At 33.3% G+C, this 24,246-nt stretch overlaps 1 protein-coding gene across 5 annotated transcripts in view; it reads right to left on the bottom strand.

The window, feature by feature from the left end:
• The window catches only part of LRRIQ1 (leucine rich repeats and IQ motif containing 1), a 215,974-nt gene that overhangs the window by 191,097 nt on the left and 631 nt on the right, over positions 1 to 24,246 (bottom strand). For all 5 annotated transcript variants that reach the window (XM_058741880.1, XM_058741878.1, XM_058741877.1 and 2 more), the window contains exons 2-8: positions 19,997 to 20,140; positions 18,240 to 18,351; positions 13,602 to 13,693; positions 12,043 to 12,160; positions 10,804 to 11,027; positions 6,312 to 6,386; positions 1,249 to 2,880 (exon numbers count right to left, since the gene is read on the bottom strand). In XM_058741880.1, coding sequence (XP_058597863.1) covers positions 1,249 to 2,880; positions 6,312 to 6,386; positions 10,804 to 11,027; positions 12,043 to 12,160; positions 13,602 to 13,693; positions 18,240 to 18,351; positions 19,997 to 20,140 — 2,397 coding nt within the window. The remainder of the gene's footprint in view (positions 1 to 1,248; positions 2,881 to 6,311; positions 6,387 to 10,803; positions 11,028 to 12,042; positions 12,161 to 13,601; positions 13,694 to 18,239; positions 18,352 to 19,996; positions 20,141 to 24,246) is intronic.

A 24,246-nucleotide genomic window follows, 5' to 3' on the forward strand; every position in this document is an offset into this window, starting at 1 on the left:
CACATTCCAGAGATCTCTTTAAAGCCAACTATCTTATTACCCTATCACAGAATCTCTGAAATCTTATTTATAGCAATTATCCAGATCTGTAGTAATGTATTTAACAGTGTATTTATTTGTTTAAAGCCTTTTTGTGTACCAAAGTTAGCTCCATAAGGTCAAAGATAGGTTTCTTTCTGTCCCTTCAACAATACATATTAATCTATCATATTGGACAGATAAATATTAGTTGAGTGAATGAATTTTAAAAATTCATATATATTAACATGAATATTTCTTTTCATAGGCATCTGTCTATATCAAAAAACTAAATAAATTTTAGTGAATACATTTCAGTTTCCGGCCCTAGACAAATATATGTATTTTAATCATGAAGTCCTTTCTAGTATTATACCACTTGAAATATTTTTTTTTACTGTTTTTCTACATATCTGTTAGTTTCTGTATTAATTTTGGTTGAAATATGGGCTTTATAAACATAGAAATTAGTAGCAGTTGATGACAATTATTTTAAATGTCAGTATATACGCACCGTGTTTATATAGCACATGACTAAATTCTAGAGTCTTCTATTGTAAGCCCTTCTTTCACAGCCCTTGTCAAGTACAGAGAAATCCACTTCATTCCAAAACAAACCAGTAGGTGGTATTGTGCCCAAAACTATAGCAAAGTAACTGAGTGTCAGTTTTGGAATTTCCTATTCTAATTCAACACTAAATTCCCAGCTGCCTCCATTCTTAGAAGCTTAATAATGGCTACAGGAACCCTGAACATGGCTTCAAGATATAAACCAAAACTTTTTATAGTGCTTCACTGAGAAAGAAGATGACTTGAATAATTTTAACTGAGATCTTTTAAATACATCTCCTCTCAAATGGGGGCAATATCTCATTAGCAATATCACCGATTAAGAGACAAAATTCTTGGGACACCTGGGTGACTCAGTCAGTTGAGGGTCCGACATCAGCTCAGGTCATGATCTCATGGTGCCTGAGTTAGAGCCTCGCATTGGGCTCTGTGCAGACAGAGCCCAGAACCTGCTTTGGATTCTGCGGCTCCTTCTCTCTCTCTCTGCCCTTCCCCACTTGTGCTCTCTCTTTCTCTCAAAAATAAATAAATATTATTTTTTTTTAAAAAGAGGCAAAATTCTTGGATACAAAATATGCCTTCTACTGGTATTTTTAAAGTTACATTTTAGAGAACTAATTGTAATTAAATATGAAAAAGTATTATAAAGTTATAAAATACCTGCTGTAAAGTATTCCAAGGGCCACACTGAAGAATGTCTAGTGTATTCAAAGGAGGCATCGTGTTGGCTGGGCATTTTACAGGTCTCTTTGTCCTAACAATTTCCTTTTGTTGATTTTGCTTGAAAATTTCAAACCAAGGTTTAAATGATTTTATCCAAGCTAGCCTCTTTTCTTCAATAGAAGATAGAAGTGTTGACTTTGGTAAAGTACAGGTCACAATATTTTCACATTCAGCTCTATTATTATGACATTCTTCTGCGGTTTCTTTAATTTGAGACTTAAGAGAGTTTACTTCTTTAAAAACTAAGGAATTTTTTGCATCAAAACCTCCCAAATCTTCCCAAAGAGCATTTCCTCCTAAAGTATAATCTTGCTCATTTATTTTGTTTTCTGTATTTATCATGGAATCACTGCTGTTAAAAATCACATCACTATTCAGAGTATTGCCTTCTCGGTTCTCCTCAGTTTCTTTGGAAATTAAATCAACTTCTTGTTCTTGTAGTATCACATTTTCCCCTATATCTTTAGGATTTTCTAATTTTAGTGGTTGTTGCTTCACTGAAATTAATAAAATATTATTCTCTTCATATAGTGGTCCATTCTGTTCTGATATCTCTTCTTTTTCTACTTTTTGTACCTTATTCTGTTGATTATCTTTGATTATTTTCTGTGCTTCATTGTTTTTCACCTTGTTAATTCCTTGACTATGTCCTAATATTATTGTTTGGGTGTCTTGTCTCACATTCTCATTTATGGCAGGTTTCACATGTTCCCCTTTTTGCATTTGAGACTTTAATTCTTGCAGATGAAACTGTTCATTCACGTTTTCTTTCAGACCTGGGTATTCCAATTCGGTTTTTTTGTCTACATCTTCACATATTCTTTCTTGCGTGACGATTTTTGTGGAATGTTGTTGTTTTGCTAGGTTTTCATTTTTTACTTCCATTTCTATTTCTGCCAAAATCACCTGGTTTGGTATAGAATCTTTCCATTGCACTTGCATTGGCTCTTTTAATACAAGCTGTCTACCTACATTTTTTCTCTTAGTTGATTGTTCAACTAGCCAGAGGGGAACATCTTCCCACTCCTTTGACTTTTCCTCCCCTACCTTTTTGGCTATATCATCCTTATTCTTTGATGTATCTTCAACAGTTAAATGTTTTGCATTATATTCACCTTTCTTTAATGCTCTACTTATTATTAGCTGTCTGCTTGCATCTCTTCTTAATCTTAATTTTTCCTTGTTTAATAGTTGCTCTTTTTCTCTTCTCACGATGTTCTTTTTTTCTTCATATTCTATTTCTCTCCTCTCCCTTTCCTCTTGCTTCTGCTTTTTTATCTCTTCTTCAATCTTTTGTTCTTCCTCCAATCTCTTTCGTTTTTCTTCTTCCATCTGTCGTATTTTTGCTTCTTTTTCTTTCCACTCTTGTGCTTTCCTTTTCTTACTTTCTATTTGTTCTTTTATGATTGGACCATATTTTTGGTAGACCACAAATGCTTTATATTTAGCTTGAATTTTTACAGCTGCATTATGATGCAGTTTTAACAAACGCATTTTTTCTTTTTCTTGCAGATCTTTAAATCTTGTTCTTTCTTCTTCTATTTGTAGATGCAACTTTTTAATAAACTCCTAAAGTAAAGTAAGATAAATACCAGTATAAGTGAACAATATTATTAAAATATCATATAAAATATAGGCTGAAAACAAATAGTTAACTTGAAGTCATAATGAAGTTACTATAAAATTCACTTAGAAGAACAAAAGCCATTTATTTTAAAGGATATAATATTTTAAAATATTTGAGAGATTTGATCAAGTTAGTAAGTTGACATTCTAATATTATGACTATATTAAGCCACTCAGATATAAATTGGGGAATTCCTTGAAGATAGAAAGCATATGAAATTAGAATAGTACAGAGAAAAAGCGAGAAAAACCACAAGCCAAAATTTGTGTAGGGGAAAAGGACTTTAAACTTTCCCAGAGCTAGCACAGGGACTGCAGACACAGGGAATTATTTGGTGAGATGATGATACCAGGAAGGCAAGGTAGAGCATACATATAAGCAATATGAAGAACCAGCCTAGTCACACATTTTATCCTTTCTCAACTATTACGAGAGCTGATAAGCACATACTACATCAAATGAGATCATTGGGTTAGGTGAGAAAACGTCATTGTCACTAGAGTCCTAAAACAAAAGTAAACAGGTCAACAAAATTCAGCAACTATTGGAGAAAAGCTAACACAAAGGATGTGAGGCAATGAAAATACTTGAACAAGGAGAAGGAAGAACTAGTTTCTGAGGAAAGGTAGGTACTAAATAAAAATTTAAATATTTTTTTAGGAAAAATATGTTTAAATAAGAATAACTTTAAATAAAAATAAAATGAAAATATTCAAATAAAAAAATATGACTCATTCATACAAAAAAATCACACTAGAATGACTTTAAATAGGTGTTGGCTAAAGAAAAACTTCCAAGTTAGGTGTTTTTCCAAAACAACCTGCAAAACAACAAAGACATGAAATATATGACAGAGACTTTCAAGCGGAGGATCAACACAGAAACTCCAACACCACTAGTAGGAGTTACAGCTAAAGACCTGAGAAGGATTAAAGGGGAAAAAATGATACAAAAATGTTTTCTAAACCAAAAAAGGCCATAAGATAAGATAAAGAGTGGAGTTAACTTTTCACACATACACATAGACACACATGCCCTGATACACTCATATAGATGCAGCAATATTTCAGAACCCTAAGGAACGTTAAGTCCCATGAAGGCAGAAGTTATTTCTGTTTTATCCACTGCTGTACCCTGAACACTCAGAAGTGCTCGGCATGCAGTAAGAAATCAGTAAATTTGTGTGAATAAATGCAAAAAGTGAAAAATCCTAAAACTTCAAAAGAATGTAAAGAAGGAGTGTCAAATCTACAACGATAATACAGGCAAAAATATCTAAATGTGCACATGAGTTAGATCTTTAAATTGTTAAAACCAAATGGTAATAAGTCTGGATTCTATATCCCATGAAACAAATAATTCGATTGTAAAAGCAAAATGACATTATTCTCAAGTGTGCAAAATAAAGAAAATTTGCCATCCAAAAATCTTTTTGACAGGTATTTAGGCATGCATTCCAGAAAATGAAAACTGAGTCCAGAAATCAGGGGAAACTCAGGATTCAAAGAACACGAATGATCAAAGAAACCATTAACACTTAGCACTATCTTCTACTTTCTTCTACTATCCCACTTAAGAAGTCAGCTGTTAAGTTCACTGTAGCTCCTTTTAGGTTATGTGCCTTTTTCTCTGGCAGCTTTTACAACTTTCCCCCCTTGTCTTGAATTTCAATCATTACACTACTAAACTCCCAGGTGTGGTTTTCTCTGTATTGATTCTGTATACAGATCATTAATCAACTTTGAATGTTCAGATCGATTTTCTTTTAAACTATTTCAACTATTATCTCTTCACCCACTGTTTCTGCTCCTATCCTTCAAAGGTTACTAGTATACACGTTTCATCTTTTCACTATACGTCATATATTTCTTGTACTCTCTTCTGTCCTCCCATTTTTTTTTGTCCTCTCTGTGCTTTAATTTGGATATTTTCTGCTGACCTTGCTTCAGTTTCACTAATGCTCTCATTTGCTGAGTCAAACTGTCAAACTTATGCCCTGAATTTTTAAATTTACATACTGAACTTTTCAACTTTGTAATGTATACTTGATATTTCATTATAGATTCTAGTTCTCTTTTCTTAGCATCTATCTGTTTAACATGTTGCTATGGCATGATAGTTATAGGTATTTTAATGGCTCTCCTACTCCAACATTTGGGTTACCTGTAGGTAAATTACTATTGTCTTTTTTTTCCCTTGTCATTCATATGTACTGTCTGTTCACATGCCTAACCAACTTTTTTATTTAAATATGCACCATAGGGGCGCCTGGGTGGCGCAGTCGGTTAAGCGTCCGACTTCAGCCAGGTCACGATCTCGCGGTCCGTGAGTTCGAGCCCCGCGTCAGGCTCTGGGCTGATGGCTAAGAGCCTGGAGCCTGTTTCCGATTCTGTGTCTCCCTCTCTCTCTCTGCCCCTCCCCCGTTCATGTTCTGTCTCTCTCTGTCCCAAAATAAATAAAAAAACGTTGAAAAAAAAAATTTTTGAAAAAAAAAAAAAATAAATATGCACCATAGAGAAAATCATATTATAATATATAACATCAAATCAATACACTGTACCATTCAATCTTATGCAATGTTAAATGTCAAATATACATATATTTTTTTAAATGGATAGTAGAAACCTACTTTTTCAGGAGTATGTTTATATAAAGAAAATACTTGAAAGATAAAGAAAGGTAGAATGTTTAGCTGGATATCAGGATTATAAAAAGTTTATCTACTTCATGTTTATAATTAAAATAATTTTATATAAAAATTTCTATTAAAAACTGTTTTATAGAAAAACATAATTTTATATAAAATTTTATATAAAATTTATTTTATATTTATATTGCGTATAAATTTATTTTATATTTATATTATATATAACATATATTACATTCATATTATATAACATGTTATATTTATATTATATATAGTATATTTATATTATGTATATTATATTTATATTATATATATAAATAAATCTTATATAAAAATGAGTTAAGTAAATTTAAACTTAATAAATATCATTAGAATGATCTTGAATTCACAAGAATTATTTAACATTCAATTGTGTTCAAGAAATGAGGTAACTTTCATAACCATCTTCAGTCATAATGAAATATAATAGCATGTTTCCTCAAATCTTAAAAAATTATAGAATTATAATTTTACATAGACATGTTCACTCACTGACCCACTTTATTTTAATTTTTAGGGCATTATATTTCAAGGATAATTTCTGGTGATTAATGAATTTTTTAAAGTCTTAGTAAATTAAATCCTATATCAGCTAGGCAATATTACTTTTAAATGTCCATTTCAAGTATAATAAATATTCCAAATGAAGAATAATTATCATGATGTTTAAAAAGAAGAAATAGATACCTCATGCTGTTTAAATTTCTCTTTCCATATTTTCTCTTCTTTATGGAGTTCATCATTCATCTTGTCCTGTTCTTGCTGAACATAGGGTAATATTGAGATATTATATTCAAATATCAAAAAAATATATATACTTATTATAATTGGTTCTCAAACCTGTATTTGTAAATAATAGTTAAAGATAAAAACTTACCCAATGATTCTCTGTTATTAGTAGTAGTATAACAACTTTAATCTCAACCTAAAGTGTCACATAAATGATACCTATAGTTCCCATTTTGAGCACATGAAGATGTTGGCAACCTGGGAAAGCTTATTTGAGTATGTTTATGTACATAGTAAAATGTATCCACTAGATATGCTGTTGGACAACACAAAAATTACAAATATTAATGTTTGTAAGATGAGTTTTGCATTACATAATATTTTTCTCTCCTCACCATCCCATTTAACTCACATAACCCTTCAGTTCAGTGGATAATGTTTTTTTTTTTGATTAGCATCTATTTTGTTAAGGCTCTGCAGAATAAACAAGATCAGTAAAATGTAATCTCTTTCCTCTAAAACTTTATGGAAACATTATCATAAATTCCCATATTATCTCAAATTTAGCAGAATAAATTTATCGCAAGAGAAGACTATAAAGGATCACAGCAGAAATAGATGTTATAACTGGAGGATCATCAGAGGCTTCATGCAGAAGACTAGTTGAAATGACTAGGCTTTCAAGAAGTTAAACAGACATGTTAAGCATTTATTAAATGTTTTTCAACTAGGAAGATGACTATAGTTCTGCTTTTAGGAAAATTAAAAGGTTACCTTAGACAGAGGTAAAGACAGAAAGCAAGAGTCACTAAAGAGATAATAAAGTAGGTATTAGAAAAGTCCATGTAAGAATCAAGGAGAGCCCTCTGTAGATAGGGTGGCAGGAGTGAGAACAGATATAAAGACAATGTAAACATAAAATTTCCATAAACTACCAGATGATTGGAAATAAAGGAAATGGGAATATTTCTTTGGATATAATCTTACATGATGGGAATTAAGCACAGAAATAACAAAATCATTCTAGGGGTGCCAGGGTGGAGTCGGTTAAGTGGTCAACTCTTGATTTCCACTCAGGTCGTGATCACAGGGTTCCTGAGATGGAGCCTTGCATCCAGCTCTGTGCTGATAGTGCAGAGCCTACTTGGGAGTCTCTCTCTGCCCCTACCCTGCTTGCACACTTTCTCCCTCGCTCTCACTCTCTCTCTCTCTCTCTCTCTCTCAATCTCTCTCTCTCTCAAAATAAATAAATAAATATTTTTTTAAAAAAAATCCTTCTGACAGGACTATGGTGAATGGGTTTGTGGAATACAAGGCCAAAAGTAGAGAGATCGGTTAGAGAGTTTAGACAAGCTAGACATTAGGACACCCTGAACCATGGAGTAACAGTAGATTAAGTGTGTGGATGAAAAGATGGATAATATAACTATTAGAGGGAAGAGGATAATAAAGAGAGGGAAGAGTCAAAGAGGGTCCTTATCATTCCAGCTTGGACTATGATGATAGTGTAGCTCATCAAAATAACAAATACCTGAGGAGAAGCACAATTAAGAAATAAAGACAATGCATTCAGTTTTAAACATATTAAGTTCTGAGTGTAAAGTATCTGTAGAAGAGTTATGTAGTTGACATTGTTTCTGAACAGCCGTAGCTGTGGCTGAGATTATCAAGAGAGAAAGTATATGAAGAAAAATAAAAGGACAAAGGAAGAAATCCTTGGTCGTACCATATTCAGGGAGAGAGACAGAGACAGAGAAGGCTAAACTGGATATAAAGGAGGAATTGTCAAACACGTAAGAAGAGAATCAAGGCAGCATGGTCCGATTTAAGACAAGGAAGAGAGAAATGGTCAACAATCAAAATTTTACTGGCACAAAACGCTACAGAGGTCAATATAAGAGCTGAAAAAGAACCTGTGAGTATGGAAATAGAGAAGTCATTGGTTATTTTTGTTAAGAGCAGTTTAATTTAGTAGAGTGGTGATGATATACACCTAGTAGGCTTAGGATTTAATGAGAGACAAGGACATAAATACAGCAAAAATAACTACTCTTTAATAAGCCTGACTCTGGTAGCTAGAGCTAAAGAGAAGCTAAATTGAGATATATGATCAAAGCTGATCTCATGATTTTTCTTGTGTTTTGTTTCTAGGATGGGAGAAAATTGAACATGTGTATAAACAGTAAGAAAGAAAGAAGTTGATAGGGGTGTTTTGGGGTGTTTCAGCATACGGGGTAAAACTAACAAAGCAGGGGTAAATTGGAAAATGACAGATATAGAGCAGAGCAGGGAAAGCTAACCTTTAGTAGAAGAAACCTTTCCTACTGAGAATGGAGCAAAGGCAAGAAAAAACAGCAGGGTGAATATAAAGGTAGATGCAAACTGATACAGGATTAGAAAATAAAGTTTGCCATTGATGCAAAAATGCTATGTGATTACTTGCCAATAATGAGGAGGGAGAAGTTGGGCAGAACTCTTAAAGAAAGAGATTTACAATAGTTGTTAAGTGGAATGCAAGAGGAAGCTAACAAAGGACACAGAAAAGAACTACTGAAAGAAAATAAATTTCATATTTAGAATCCATCATAATAAAATGATGGAACGGCCATTGGAAAAGTGTTAAGCCTCAAGGCATAACAAAGCATACATTTAGGAATTCATTAAAATATTCTAAACTATAATTTTATGATAAAGCACAAATTACTTTTAGAAACTAAGTTAGAATCTTTGAGGGTGGGCCCCAAGTGTTAGATCTCTCTGGGTCATCTAAGCATATACCTGAATCCTTTGCCAATGAGGTAGTCAATATATTTTTGCTTTAAAACAATTAAAAATGTCAATTTATTTGAAGAGAATTTAAAAGTCAGATGTCTTCTAAATCTGAAAACACCACTAACAATCAATAACAATGATGCATTTAAGCACAAGACAGCAAACACTACTCTAAAATCTTAATTACATTAAAGCGTTTCCTGGAATTAAAAAAAAAAAAAAAGCTTCTGACTTTCAGAAATGACTGATTAAAATGGTCTGTGGGAAGGAAAACATAATGAGAGGAAAGTTAAGGATGCACAGTTCACTATTAGAAAAAGCCACAACCAAACTGGCTCTGTAATATAATTGCTTTTAATTTATTTTCTATAAAATCAGGAAATGCAATGTACTCAACATGGAGGGCTAGAATACCCTGAACTGCATAAGTGACCACATGCCAATGCTCTCTACACAGAACAGTCAAAACTATTAAGTTGTGGGTAATATGTAAGTCAATTTTAGTAATGTAAGACAGGGAAGTCAGTCCTGCCTGTTACCCACACATTCTAAGCTCATGGGCATTCTGATGCCCATAAAGTCAAGTCCTAAAAATTCACCAGTTTCTCAATACACCACTACCATGACTTGAAGTTGTGGACCCCCTGGGGTAGGGTTAGGAGGAAACAAAAATAAAAACATAAAACTCCTGGGGCTCCTGGGTGGATCAGTGGGTTGAGTGTCTGACTTAGCTCAGGCCATGATTTTGCGTTTGTGAGTTTGAGCCCCACATGGGGCTCTGTGCTGACAGCTCAGAGCCTGGAGCCTGCTTCGGATTCTGTGTCTCCTTCTCTGCCCCTCCCCTGTTTGTGCTCTGTCTCTCGAAACTAAATAAATGTTAAAAATAAATAAATAAAAAAAAAACCAACAACATAAAACTCCTTCACACCAAAAAATCTCTGGCCCAGGAATTAGCTCAATATGGGAGCAAGGCATAGGCCATCACCTACATGGTTGAACCACTTCAACCAAATGTTTCATGTAATTGCTATATATTAGACCACATAGCAAGGACATTTCATGATCAAGTAAATTATGTTGCCTTCTTCCATGATAAGAAGTGTATGAAAAAACAACAGTTTATGCTCTAAGTATCAGCCTTTCTAGGACAATCTTTGTAACTTCATAGACCCAGGGGACCCCCAAGATCCAAAGAAGCATCTGAAATTCCAATGAATTACAGTGAAAACTAATCAAGAAGTCCATAGTAAATCCTATTACCACAGTCAATTGCTTCAACTATCAGAAGTACTTAAAACCCACAGAACACGGTACCTGGATGGCTCAGTCAGTTAGGGTCTGACTCCTGCTCAGGACATGATCTCACAGATTATGAGTTCGAGCCCTGCATCGGGCTCTCTACTGTCAGCACAGAGCCCGCTTCAGATCCTCTGTTCCCCTCTCTCTGTACTCCTTCCCCACTCAGGCTCTCCCCACCCCCTATCCCTCTCTCTCAAAGATAAATATTAAAAAAATATTTTCTAATGTCATTTGGTCCAAAAAGTAAAATTCTATTAAAAGAAATACACAGAACATAGCTCAATCCACGCCATAATCCAAAACACCAGTACTATTCATAAGTAGTTACTGATTCAAAAAATGTATGAAAAACAACAAAAATAAAAAAAAAAATCCTTACCTTGTGAATATTCTCTAATTTCTTCTTTTCAACTTCAAACTGTTTCATCCAGCAATGTCTCTTTTCTTCTTCTTCTTCAAATTGCTTTTGTTCTCTATCCCTTTGAGCTTTGAGAGTTTCTTTCTCTTGGTCTTCCAGTTCTTTCTGTTTGTCTTGCCAAGCTTCAAAAGACTGCCTACATCTTTCTTCCACTTCACAGTATCCAAAATTTATATCAGTATCATCTGCATTCATGAAGAGAAACATTATTATTATTATTAAAATAATGCCTTTCAGTGTGCCTGGGTAGCTCAGTCAGTTGATTTCAACTCCTAATTTCAACTCAGTACATGATCTCAGAGTTGTGGGATTGAGACCCACATTGGGCTCTGTGCTGGGCATGGAGCCTGCTTAAGATTCTCTCTCCTTCCCTCTTTCTGCCACTCCCAGCTCACACTCTCGTTCTCTCAAAAAAGAAAAAAAAAATCTAACCTCTCAAAACTGATTTAATGTAAAGTATAAGGGTAATTTTGAAATGAAGAAATAATGTCAATGTATTACCAAAGTAAAAGGGACAATATGCAAAAAATACATTCTTAAATATACATAAAAATTCTATTGCAGTCATATATAAGGGAGTTCCATTTCAGTCAATTAAGAAATTACATAACTTGCCTTAGACTATATACCACAAAACTTAATGTAAAAACATAATATGTGTGTGTGTGCTGTACTTAAAAGATACTTAAGGAACATAGTTAAAGGACACTTAAAAATCCAAGGCTGAGTATATCTATTTCAGTCAGCTATATAGATGGAAAATTTTAAATATATTTAAATCAAGTTAATTTAAGAGGTATAAAAAACTATGAAAATACGGGGTCACCTTGGTAGCTCGGTCGGTTAAGCATCTGACTTCGGCTCAGATCATGATCTCGTGGCTCATGAGTTCAAGCTCTGTGTCAAGCTCTGTGCTGACAGCTCAGAGCCTGGAACCTGCTTCAGATTCTGTGTCTCCCTCTCTCTCTGCCCCTCCCACTTGTGCTCTGTCTGTCTCTCTCTCTCTCACAAATAAATAAACATTAATTTTTTTAAAAACTATGAAAATATGAAATTAAATAAGTACAGTAAAGCATAATAATTTTCAAATATCAGGATTGTATTTTTCTAAATTTCAAAAGAAAACTCTTAATCGTTTTTCAGATAACTATAGTAAATCACATTAAAATTATCAAAATTATCATTGAGCATTTAGCCCACCTGACAAAACATGTTCATCTACAGGCAAATCATGAGGACCAGGCTCTGGAATAGAATCAGGACTGCTACAATGGGTTTTACTCCTCAGAAATTCTTCTTTTTCTATTTCAGATAACATCTAAGAGGTTAAAAAGAATGCCAATAATTAAAGAAAGAGTCAAGCAATCGCTTTAATAATGTATCAAGTATTTACATACACATATCTAGAACTTTATTTACTTTGAATCTCTCTCAAATACAACTCTATAGCACACTAAAAATGTTTTTCCCATGCAAACAGACTATATTTTGCCCTCCTTATTTTTCAGAATTCTAAGCACTCTCTGTTATTCATCTGCACTATTCAGTTAAACTGCTTGAAAATCTGTGGAATGAATAAGTCATAGGAATAAAAGGTATAGCATTAGGAATGCAGTCGATGGTATACAGCCATTTATGGTAACAGATGGTAGCTACATTTGTGGTAAGCATAGCATGATGTGTGGAGATGTTTTATTACTCTACTGTATACCTGAAGCTAATGTAATACTGTGTGTTAACTATACTCAAATGAAAACAAAGAAATTCCTTAAAAATTATTTCCAAATGTTTCTACTAATGTTTTCTTCCTAATATATTTCTATATTTCTCGATTAGAGTGATTGCTCACATATACAAACTGCTGATACATTCAGTACATTTAAAAAACAACTATTTGCTACTTTAACCTAAATTATGAAAAAGTCATAATATTGATGAATACTTTTCCATAATTAGACCTGCACCAAATTCTAGCTGGTAAGATATAGGACATCTATTTCAATGAAGTAGCAGTATGATAATTCAAAATTAATATTTCAAGTTTGTTACCAAAAAAAGGGAGTCAAGAGACATATATACATACATATATACATACATATATACATATATATATATGTATATATGTATGTATATATGTATGTATATATATATCTGCAACTTTCCAATTTCACTAAACATCATAGGGACCAGGAATAGAGTTAGTAAACTTAGACATAGTTGGGTAAAATGAGAAGTAAAAGAGTCCAAAATGCTGAACCTGTAGAAGAAATTTTCTCAAATACATTTCTAGAGGTTTTAACCAAAAATGCTAGGCTCTCCTTTCATATTATTTCTTTAAGAATGTTTTTATTTTATCTTTTTTTTTTAACTAACATAAGATGTTCTATTTTTAAATTTTCCATAGGGTATTTAAAGTCTCTACTGTAACAGTACATTCCTAAGCAAGGTAATTAATATTATAGTCATTGTTTTCTTCCTTGGAGATTTTAGGGAAAAAATAATCACACAATATAGTTAAATTTCCAAGTACTGATGGTTCAAATCACTATTTCTAATATTTTTAAAGGTTGAAATTTGAGTTGTTGTCTATTACATGCCAGAGAAAAGCACAATACTAAAAATTATTTGCTTAAAAATAATTAAATTTTTAATTTTTAGTCAGTGAACTTTAAATCAGGGAACTAGCATCCTTTATAAGAGGGAAAGGTAAATTTCTAACTGTAATATTGAGTACTTTCAGTCAAATATTGATCATATACCTTTATTAATTGTTCCGGATTTTCTTTATGTTCAGTTGGTAATTCTATCTTTAAATGCATATGATTATTAGAAACCACTCCATAACTATAGTCTAGAGAAAGAAAAAAATATTATAGCTTTAAATATTAGAGAACAAGGCAAAACATGTTAAAATCTCAAACGCTTTCGTCATCCTTTAATCTCAAATTCTATCATAGTATATTCTTTTTTAAAATGTTTATTTGTTTTGGGAGAGAGACAGAGAGAGAGTATGTGCACATGCGCATGAGTGTGGGAGAGGCAGAGTGAGGGGGAGAGAAAGAATCCCAAGCAGGCTCCATGCTGTCAATGCAGAGCCTGACACAGGGCTTGATCTTAAGAACCATGAGATCATTGAGGCGCCTGGGTGGCTCAGTCGGTTAAACGTCCGACTTCAGCTCAGGTCACGATCTCGCGGTCCGTGAGTTCGAGCCCCGCATTGGGCTCTGGGCTGATGGCTCAGAGCCTAGAGCCTGCTTCCGATTCTGTGTCTCCCTCTCTCTCTGCCCCTCCCCCATTCATGCTCTGTCTCTCTCTGTCTCAGTTAACAAAAAAAATTAAAAAAAAAAAAAAAGAACCATGAGATCATGACCTGAGCAGAAAACAAGACTTAGATGCTTAACCGACTGAGTCATCCAGGAACCTCTATCAGTGACTCAATGATGAGTCACACAAAACAATAGGAAAATAATGAAAAATAAAGAACAGAGGAAATCTGTAATCTTTGTCCTCAAAATAAAAGTAATAAATTTATAAAGCACTCTTTTGATCACCTTTCATATTTTATACTGAAGTTTATTTTCCATGTACACAGAATAATGCTGTTTTATACTGCAATGACGCCCTAATTAGAAATAAACAAAAGTTCAATTCTACCTGCCAAAAACTAGCAATATAAGCTTGCACAAGATATTAAAAATACTTTAATAAAATTACTAATTTAAAAGATTATAATTACTAATGTGAATGAAGTGAGCTTTCATTCCTGGTTTTATGTGTTTTTTGTTGAATTTTATTGTCCTGTTACCATTTGTGTAGATGTAGTTTTTTTTTTTGTCCTTATTCAGCTAATGTGTTCTATCCTGGGAACCTCTCCTACTAGTAAACTATTTTTTACAGATGACTGTTCTGCTGGTTAACTACCTATTCACACCAGTTTTGTCCGATAGCATATATTGTCTTCAACACCTACTCACAGCCTTACCAGCATGATTTCCTATGTGAGAGGTTGAAAGCAAAAATAACATTCTACAGATTTCTTTGAAGCCAGGTTTCAGAGGGTGATTTAGACTCTGTGATATATTTAAGTCTTTATTTTCCTAAAAATATTACGTGTGAAGACTAAAGACTTCAGCTAACTGCATTCCTAATTAAGATCTAACTGTAAATGCATACAGAAATCTAAGCAAGAACTGCCTAGCTAAGCTCAGTCAACCCACAGAACCATAAAAGATAATAACATATTGTTATTTTAAACCACTCAGTTTGTTTTGCAGCAATAAGTAACCAAAACATCTACTCTGGGGCGCCTGGGTGGCGCAGTCGGTTGAGCGTCCGACTTCAGCCAGGTCACGATCTCGCGGTCCGTGAGTTCGAGCCCCGCGTCAGGCTCTGGGCTGATGGCTCGGAGCCTGGAGCCTGTTTCCGATTCTGTGTCTCCCTCTCTCTCTGCCCCTCCCCCGTTCATGCTCTGTCTCTCTCTGTCCCAAAAATAAATTAAAAACGTTGAAAAAAAAAATTAAAAAAAAAAAAAAACATCTACTCTATGCATAAAAACAAACACACAAATACCCCAAAAACCTTTCTGCTTAAAGGAGCTAAAGTAGCTTCTGTCTACAAATGAGAGCCCTAAACAAAATATCTACATTCAAAAATGAAATTAGCCTCTGGCTTCTTTTGTATGTGTGTTATGCTTGTACAGATTTATATTTGAAATATGTAGCTTTTTATAAATGAAATATAATCTTCAGATTTGTTTATCCTTGTGGATTGTAAGAAATCAGTTGTAAAATCATACTGATTTCTTTTTTTCTTTTTTAAAATTATACTAATTTCTTTAATTTTTTTTAATGTTTATTTATTTTTGAGAGAGAGAGACACACACAGACCGCAAGCAGGGGAGGAGCAGAGAGAGGCAGTCACAGTATCCAAAGCAGGCTCAAGGGTCTGATCTGTCAGCACACAGCCCAATGTGGGGCTCGAACTCACAAGTCTTGAGATCATGACCTGAGCTAAAGTCAGACACTTAACCGACTGAGCCACCCAGGTGCCCCAAAAATCATACTAATTTCTAATGACATTTGAGAAGGAAACCTTTTCCACCTTCTTGCCAGGTCATCAATTTAATCATGTTTTCCACCCTTTTCAAACAATTTTGATAATTTGAATTTTCTTGAAAAATTATTCTATTCTTTGATACTATCAAACTTATTTCATTAGAATGATACATAAGATCTCATAATTTTCTAAACCACTGCTACAACTGTAATTATATAACTTTTTATGTAACTAAGTTTCTATGATTGTGTTTCCTTCTATTTTTTCTTAATTAGGCTATATAATTGCTAATATATTTATAATATACTTTCATTATATTTACTTCAGGAAATATAAATTTAAAAAAAACATTAAAATTCCCTATAACTCAACTACAGATAGTCACTGCCAAAATTTGAAGTATCTACATATAGTAAGTATTTACATATGCACACAGGTTCTCAGGACAAAAATCTTGGGAGTCAATTTCCTCTCTTCCTTTCATTCCAATCCACCAATAAAACATCCATTTGGTTCTTTTTACCTTAAAAATGGTTTCTTGAATATGACTATTTTTCATCATTTCTACTCAAATCACTCTCATTTCTAACCACACTATTACAACAGTTTTGTAGGAGACTTTTGCTACCTCAAGGCATCTTTTCTACATAATCACCAGAATGATTGTCTCAAAATGTGTCAGATACTGTCACTCTTTACTCAAAAACCTTAGCATACAGAGAGTAGAATCCACAGTCCAGACCAGGATTTATAAGAGCCCTCTGTGATCTGACACTTCTATGATCTGTGCTTTGGCCTTTACAGATCCTTGTTTCTGGAACACTGTCTCTCTAGATATCCACGTAGCTCACCTTCTCATTCACTGAGATGTCCATGTGGCTTACCTTTCAGTCATTGCTTAAGTATTACTTTCTCAGAGAGGCCTTCCCTGACTTACCCTATCTAAAATGGCAACCTCCAATCTCTATCCCCTATCTTAAACTTTTTCCTTCATAGAAGTTATCATGATTAAAATATTACATATTTATTTATTTATAGTCTATCTCCCCACACTGGAACATTAGAATAGGAAAGCAGGACCTTTGTCTATTTTGTTCTGTGTTATAGTCTTAGTAGCTAAAACAGATCATTTCACACAGCAATATTTGTTGAATGAATATCTATGAATATCCATATTGTAACTCACACTAATATTTGCATAAATAACACTGAATTTTATAATAATTTTAAACACTACATCATGAATATTTTTATGCTATTAAATATCATCTAAGCCATCTTTTTTAATGGGTGTAGTTGCACACACTAAGATCCTATTAAACACTTAGGCTGTTGCCATTTTTCATTATAAACTAAACCTTGATTAATTCTAATTAAATCTTTAATCATTCTATTATTCTTAGAATAATTTCAAGAAGTAAATTTGCTCAGCTGAATCAAGTAAAACTTGTTAGCCTTCTGATATAAATTGTTTTTCTCCAAAAAGATGTATAAACTGATACTTCTAAAATATTCCTGCAACCAATTTTCTTTTCTTTAATGCAAAGTACAGATGATCCTTGATCAACATGGAGATTACAAGTGACAACCCCCCATGTACTAAAAAATCTGCATATAGCTTTTGATCCCCCAAAACATAACTACCAATAGCCTACTGTAGACCAGAAAGCTTACCAATAACGTAAAGTCTATTAACATATATTTTATATACTATGTGTATAATGTACTGTATTCTTACAACAAAGTAAGCTAGAGAAATTAAAATGTTATTAAGAAAATCATAAGGAAAAGAAAATCCATTTTATAATACTGTAAAAAATCTGTGCATAAATGACCCATGCAATTTGAACCAGCATTGTTCAAGAACCAACTGTCACAGAGTCAGTTTAGCTTCAGACTTTGGCTCAGGTCATGATCTCGAGGTTCATGGGTTTGAGTCCCACATCAGACTCTGTACTGAGAGCATGGAGCCTGGAGCTTGCTTCAGATTCTGTGTCTCCCTGTCTCTCAGCCCCTCCCCCGCTCGTGTTCTGTCTCTCTCTCAAAAAAATAAACATTAAAAAATTTTTAAAAAAAGAATCAGCCATAATACAATCTCTGGTTTTAATTAAGGCTGGTAAAACAAACTGTTGGTGGCTACTATTTATTAGACATATAAGGAAAGTAATACGGGAAATAAATTAATGGAGTAAATAAAAATCTCGTATATTATATACTAGAGACAAATGCACATACATGTGTATAACAACAGATAAGAACTTGAAACAATATAATTTTCTAAATTATAAATCATTCCTGCTTACAGAAAACTTATCTGCCAAGCAGTTAACAACTGTACTTACTTAAAACCTCTGTATCTTCCAAGTCCTGAAGAATGAGCTCTTCAACAGTTTTACTCTTATTCTTTATGATATCAATACAGTGAAGAACTGACTCAGGTAACTCATCCACATCCTCAAATTTAAAAAACATGAAACCAATAGTTAAATTGTTTATTAAACCTATGTATCAAATATTTGATAAAAGTTTTGATACACCAAAAATTTGAGCAAAGTATGTGAATGAGTTCAAACAAGTATATTGGTTAAAATTTGCTCTTCATTTTCAAGTGGTTATGAAGCACATCCATGATTCTGTTGGATTTCACATTTAAATGAAAAATTTCAGAATTGTTTGTCTCATTTGAATATCATTACTATTATCATTATAATGTAAAAATATTAACTTTCCAAAAGTGGTATATAGGTTATTTCAATCCTAATTGAAAATCAAAGTAGAACTGCTTTTTGAAATTTAACAAATGAGTTGTTTTTGTTTTTGTTTTTAGAAAAAGCTTAGTGGAGATTTCAAAGAGCAAAACAACTAAAGCAATTTTACCCATTTGATACTTAAAAAACTACAATAGGCCAAAACTAACAGAATAATGGAAAAGAATAGATAATCTTAGATAGAGCTAAACATATACAAAAGATAGGACAAATCAATTGAGAGGTCCCTTGGTGGCTCAGTCAGTTAAACATTCGACTCTTGATTTCAGTTCAAGTCATGATGTCATGGTTCATGAGTTCGAGCCCTGCATAGGGCTCTGTGCTGACAGCATGGAGCCTGCTTAAGACTCATTCTCATTTTCTCTCTCTCTCTCTCTTTCTCTCTTTCTCTCTCTCTCTCTCTCTCTCTCTCTCTCCTTCTCCCTCCCTTTCTGCCCTCCCCTGCTCACATTCCTTTTCTCTCTCTCTCTCTCTCCTCTCTCTCTCAAAATAAATAAATAAACTTAAAAAAAAAAAAAAAAGCAGTTCAGGGTCACCTGGGTGGCTCAGTCGGTTGAGCGACCGACTTCAGCTCAGGTCATGATCTCAGGGCTCCAGAGTTTCAAGCCCCGCGTCAGGCTCTGCGCTGAAAGCTCAGAGCCTGGAGCCTGCTTCATATTCTGGGTCTCCCTCTCTCTGCCCCTCTCTTGCTCATGCTGTCTCTCTCTGTCTCTCAAAAATAAACATTAAAAAATTTAATTATAAAAAAAGGCAGATCAATTGAGAAGAGGTAAATTATTCACCAAGTGATATTAATAATATTAACTAAATACATGCAGGAAAATTTCTAGCTAGATCTACATTTTATAACATAATTGAAAATAAATTCCCATTAGTTTAAGGATTTTGATGTAAAAGAATTAATCTGTGAATAAATTTTCTAAGCATATAAACATTGGGGAAAATGCACAAATGAAAAGAAGATATATTTGATTTACAAAAAAATAACTATTTCTATAGATCTAAAGAGTTTACATAAATTTTGTTTTTCATGTATATCTAATAACATTAAGACACTCACGAGGAAGTAAAAAAAAAGCAGGACATAAATAATTATATGTATAATATAATCCCAATTTTGCAAAAAAAAACCCCACACATATGCATATGAAATTATATGTGATTTCTATTTTCACTTTTATATTAAAATATCTAACAATACACATTGTTTAAAAGGGATCATAAGTTAAAAAATTATATAACTATGTAAAACACACTGAGAAAAGTAATATTTCTCCTGAAAAGTTTACTCCAGTTAAAAGGTTCCTAAAAGTCTAGTATTTAACACTTACTGTATCACTATCAACACTCTGGGTTTCTGATTTTGAATCACTATCATCATCATCTTTTTCCAATGAAGAAATGCTGATTTTATCCAATTCAGCTTCTATTTCTTCTTCAAGCTTTGCTTCATCATCATTGCTGTTTTCCATCATCTTTCATAATAAAACACAAAACCATTTAAGGAGAATTGAGAGGTGCCTGGGTGGCTCAGTCAGTTAAGGGTCTGACTATTTCTGCTTAGGTCATGATCCCAGGGTTGTGGGATCGAGCCCTGCATTGGGCTTCTTGCTGACAGCATGAAGCCTGCTTGGGATTCTCTCTCTCCCTCTCTCTCTGTCTCTCTGTCTCTCTGTCTCTCAAAATAAATAAATAATTAAAAAAAATAAAGAGAACTGAAGTAGCTAAAATGAGTAAAAACTATGGGTTGTTTAATGTGTCATACCAGTGTTCTGTGTAAACATGTTTTCATCTAGGAAACTTTTATCATATCTTATTATGGTAGTACCATATATTAGAAAACATTGTTTTCTCTCTCCATTAATTCATTATTTTTTTAATGTGTGACTACAAAATGATCAACTCTAAAACTAATCTCTTAATTCTGTAAGGGAAAAGTCACGTGGAATGGACTGTCTTAGCTTCCTGAACCAAGAAACATCACAGTAAAATTCATCCTCATGGGTATAATTAAGGGAAAAATACCTCTGAACAGCTTGAATATTCGAAGATTCGAATACTCAAAAGAGAACAACTCAAGTCTATACATGGGGCAATATATGGTTATTTTCTACTCATTAACTCATAGTTGTCAATTTTACTATAGATAGTCATCTGTTTTTAACAACAACAACATGTTATAATAATGGATAATATACGGATATCCATAATGGATAATGGATGTCATAATAATGGACAATATATGGATATCCATATGGATATACGGATAGTATATAAGATCAATACTTATTTTATTTAAATCTTTAATGATTATAATGGCTATGGATCAAGCAATACATTACAGTATATCTTCACATAATCATCACATCATCAACCAGCATTAGCTTCCATGTATTGAGTATCTGTGACAAGCCAGGCACCAGAAGACACTTGTGTGATTAATAGTTATCAGAGTAAATTAACAGGATTAAGGTCATTATAGTCATTGTATTAATAAGAAAACCAAGGTTTGAAGAATTTACTTAACTGTGCATAGTCATTATGCTAATAAGCAATGGAAACAGGACCCTAACTGAGAGATACAAAGCCAGGACTCTTCCCACTACAACATGTCCTACAAACTTAGTCAAGCTCTTCATCTGCGCAGCAATCTTTCTTAACATCTCTTAATCCAACAATCTTCAAATTTCAGATGATATGCCACAAAAACAGACACTCAAATCAATGGAACACAATAGAGAACCCAAAAATGGACCCACAAACATATGACCAACTAATCTTTGACAAAGCAGGAAAGAATATCCAATGGAATAAAGACAGTCTCTTCAGCAAGTGGTACTGGGAAAACTGTACAACATGCAGAAGAATGAACCTGGACCACTTTCTTACACCAGACACAAATTTCAGATGATAACTCGTGAATCCAGAAATTAATTCAGTGGCTCTTGATCATAAAGTTTTAATGATGGAATAGGATAGGAAAAATTAGGGTAGGTCATAAAAGAAACTATAAGTTAACTATATATGTTAAAGATAAAAATAGTTTTTAAAACTTTTGTTTCACTTGTAAATGGGTATATATGTATGCATGTGTACATGAGCTGCAGTGTAGTTGTGTATTTGTTTTACTGTGGGTCTTGGTTTAAGAAAAAAAAGTTTGAAAAATTCTGTACTAGTATTTTGTTTTCCAGACTATTCCAAACTTTAATTCTTTCCTCAGGTCCCTGGCCTTTCCAGTGCTGTGTTCTTGACTCTTCTTCCTTTCTTCTTTCTTTCTTTCCTTCCTTCTTTCCTTCCTTCCTTCCCTCCTCTTTTCCTTCTTTTACTCATCTCAAAATCAAGTTTTTGGGAGCCCACAAGGTACATTAACATCACTACTAGGGATAGAAATACATTGATTAAATAAGACAGTATCCTGTGTTCATAGTTTATGATCTAGTTAACAAAGAAAATGAAACATCCTCATTTTCCTATTTCTTTTCCTGAAATCTTTTCATATTCATCTTACTTGGAGAGGAACCCCTTCCTAATAAAGTATAATCTTGTACCTATGCTTTGAATCTGACAATTTCTCACATATTGAACTGTGTTCCATCCACTATTCTGTTTATTGCCTCACCATACATTTTTATTCCACTTGCCTCTCTTCTACACATAAACACAATCAGTTAACCCCCATCCAAAAATCAAACAAACAACCTGTGCCTGCCTGTCCTATAGCTATACATATTACATATCTTTCTTTCACATACAGATGATTTAATTGGACTGATCTTCACTTATTGCGTATACTATTGGGCATTTGTTCCAGAGAAATAAAAATTTATTTTCACACACTAAAACTTGTACATGAATGTTCACGATGGTTTTACTCATAATAGCCACAAACTGGAAACAAGCAAAATGTCCCTCAGTAGATGAATGGTTAAACCAATTCTAGCACATCCATACCATTCAATACTACTCAGAAATAAAAGGAATAGATTTTACTACACGTCACCATATTGATAAATCTCCTTGAATTTCTAGGGAACTATGTTGAGCAAAAGCCCAAACCAAAAGGTAACATACTATATGATTCCACTTATGTAACATTTTGAAATGACAAAATTTTATAAGTGGAGGAAAGATTAGTGATTCCCAGGAGTAAGGGGTGGATGGAGTTGGAGGAAGGTGGCTATGGTCATGAAAGGGCAACATGAAAGATCCTTGTAGCATTGGAGCTGCTCAGTATCTTGATTGTAGTAATAGATAAGTGAGTATATTCAGATGATAAAAATTATATATCATACACACAAATGAGTACAAGGAAAACTGAGGAAAACTGAGTAAGATTAGCAGACTGTGTCAATATTAATATTCTGATATCAGACTATCGTTACAAAATGTTACCACTGGGGACATCTGCGTGCCTCAATCAGTTAAGTGTCTAACTCTTGATTTCAGCTCAGGCCATGATCTCATGTTTCCTGAGTTCGAGCCCCGTGTCAGGCTCTGCTGACAGCACAGAGCCTGCTTGGGATTCTCTCTCTCCCTCTCTCTCTGCCCTTCCCTTGCTTGTGCACATGTTCGTTCTCTTTCTTTCTCTCTCTCTCTTTCAAAATAAATAAAGAAACGTTTTTAAAAAAGTAAAATTTATTTAAAAAATGTTACCATGAGGAGACACTGGACAGAGTGTACAAGGGATTTTTCTGCATTATTTCTTAAAACTAGGTGTTAATCTACAATTATCTCAATAAAACATGTAATTAAAAACTCCTAAATACTAAGAAAACAGTTAAATAGATTATGATGGATTCATAGAATGGAATACTATACAAATCTTTTTAAAAATATGTATATTTACTATGCTCCTGTGGAAAGGTAACAAGGAAGAAATAATTGAAAAGAGGCACATGGCCAAAAAATATGTAAAGTAATATCTCTTTTGTGTAACTATACACACATTCACACATTTTTTTTAAACACAGAAACTTTCTAGAAGAATTTGAGGAACTTTCAATTTTCATTTCATACCTTTATGTTGAGTGATTTTTAAAATCATGAGTAGGTACTCCTTTTGTAATTCTAAAAGCTCATTTTAATATATTCAATTTTACCCATAATCTCCCTCCTCCAAAGGAAAACAAAACAAAAAACAGAACCAGTGTAAAATGCTATCTTGTTATCAAACTCACTTAAAGTGCAATTCAAAATATTTGTTAGATGGAAAATTAGATTTTTTTTAAAAAAACATAGTTATAAAGCAAAATGCACAGGTACACAAAACTTTATGTAGAAAGAAAAGAAGTAGAATAGGGTAAAGGTAAGAGACTTTTCCATTATATGTCCCTCTCTGCTCATCTCCTGGATGTTTAGATCAGCCTGCCCAATTACATATCCAAGCACATACGTGATTTTAAATTGTCTAGTAACAACTTTTTAAAAAGTAAAGAGAAACAGGTGAAATTAGTTTTAATAACATTTTATTTAACCCAATATATCTAAAATATTATTTCAACATGTAGTCAGTACAAAAATTAGTAATTATTAAGATTAATGTAAAAAGTTTATATTTTTGTTTTGTATGCTAATTCTTCAA

The sequence above is a fragment of the Neofelis nebulosa genome, chromosome 8, assembly GCF_028018385.1.
Source record: "Neofelis nebulosa isolate mNeoNeb1 chromosome 8, mNeoNeb1.pri, whole genome shotgun sequence".
In the NCBI taxonomy this organism is placed as follows: domain Eukaryota; kingdom Metazoa; phylum Chordata; class Mammalia; order Carnivora; family Felidae; genus Neofelis; species Neofelis nebulosa.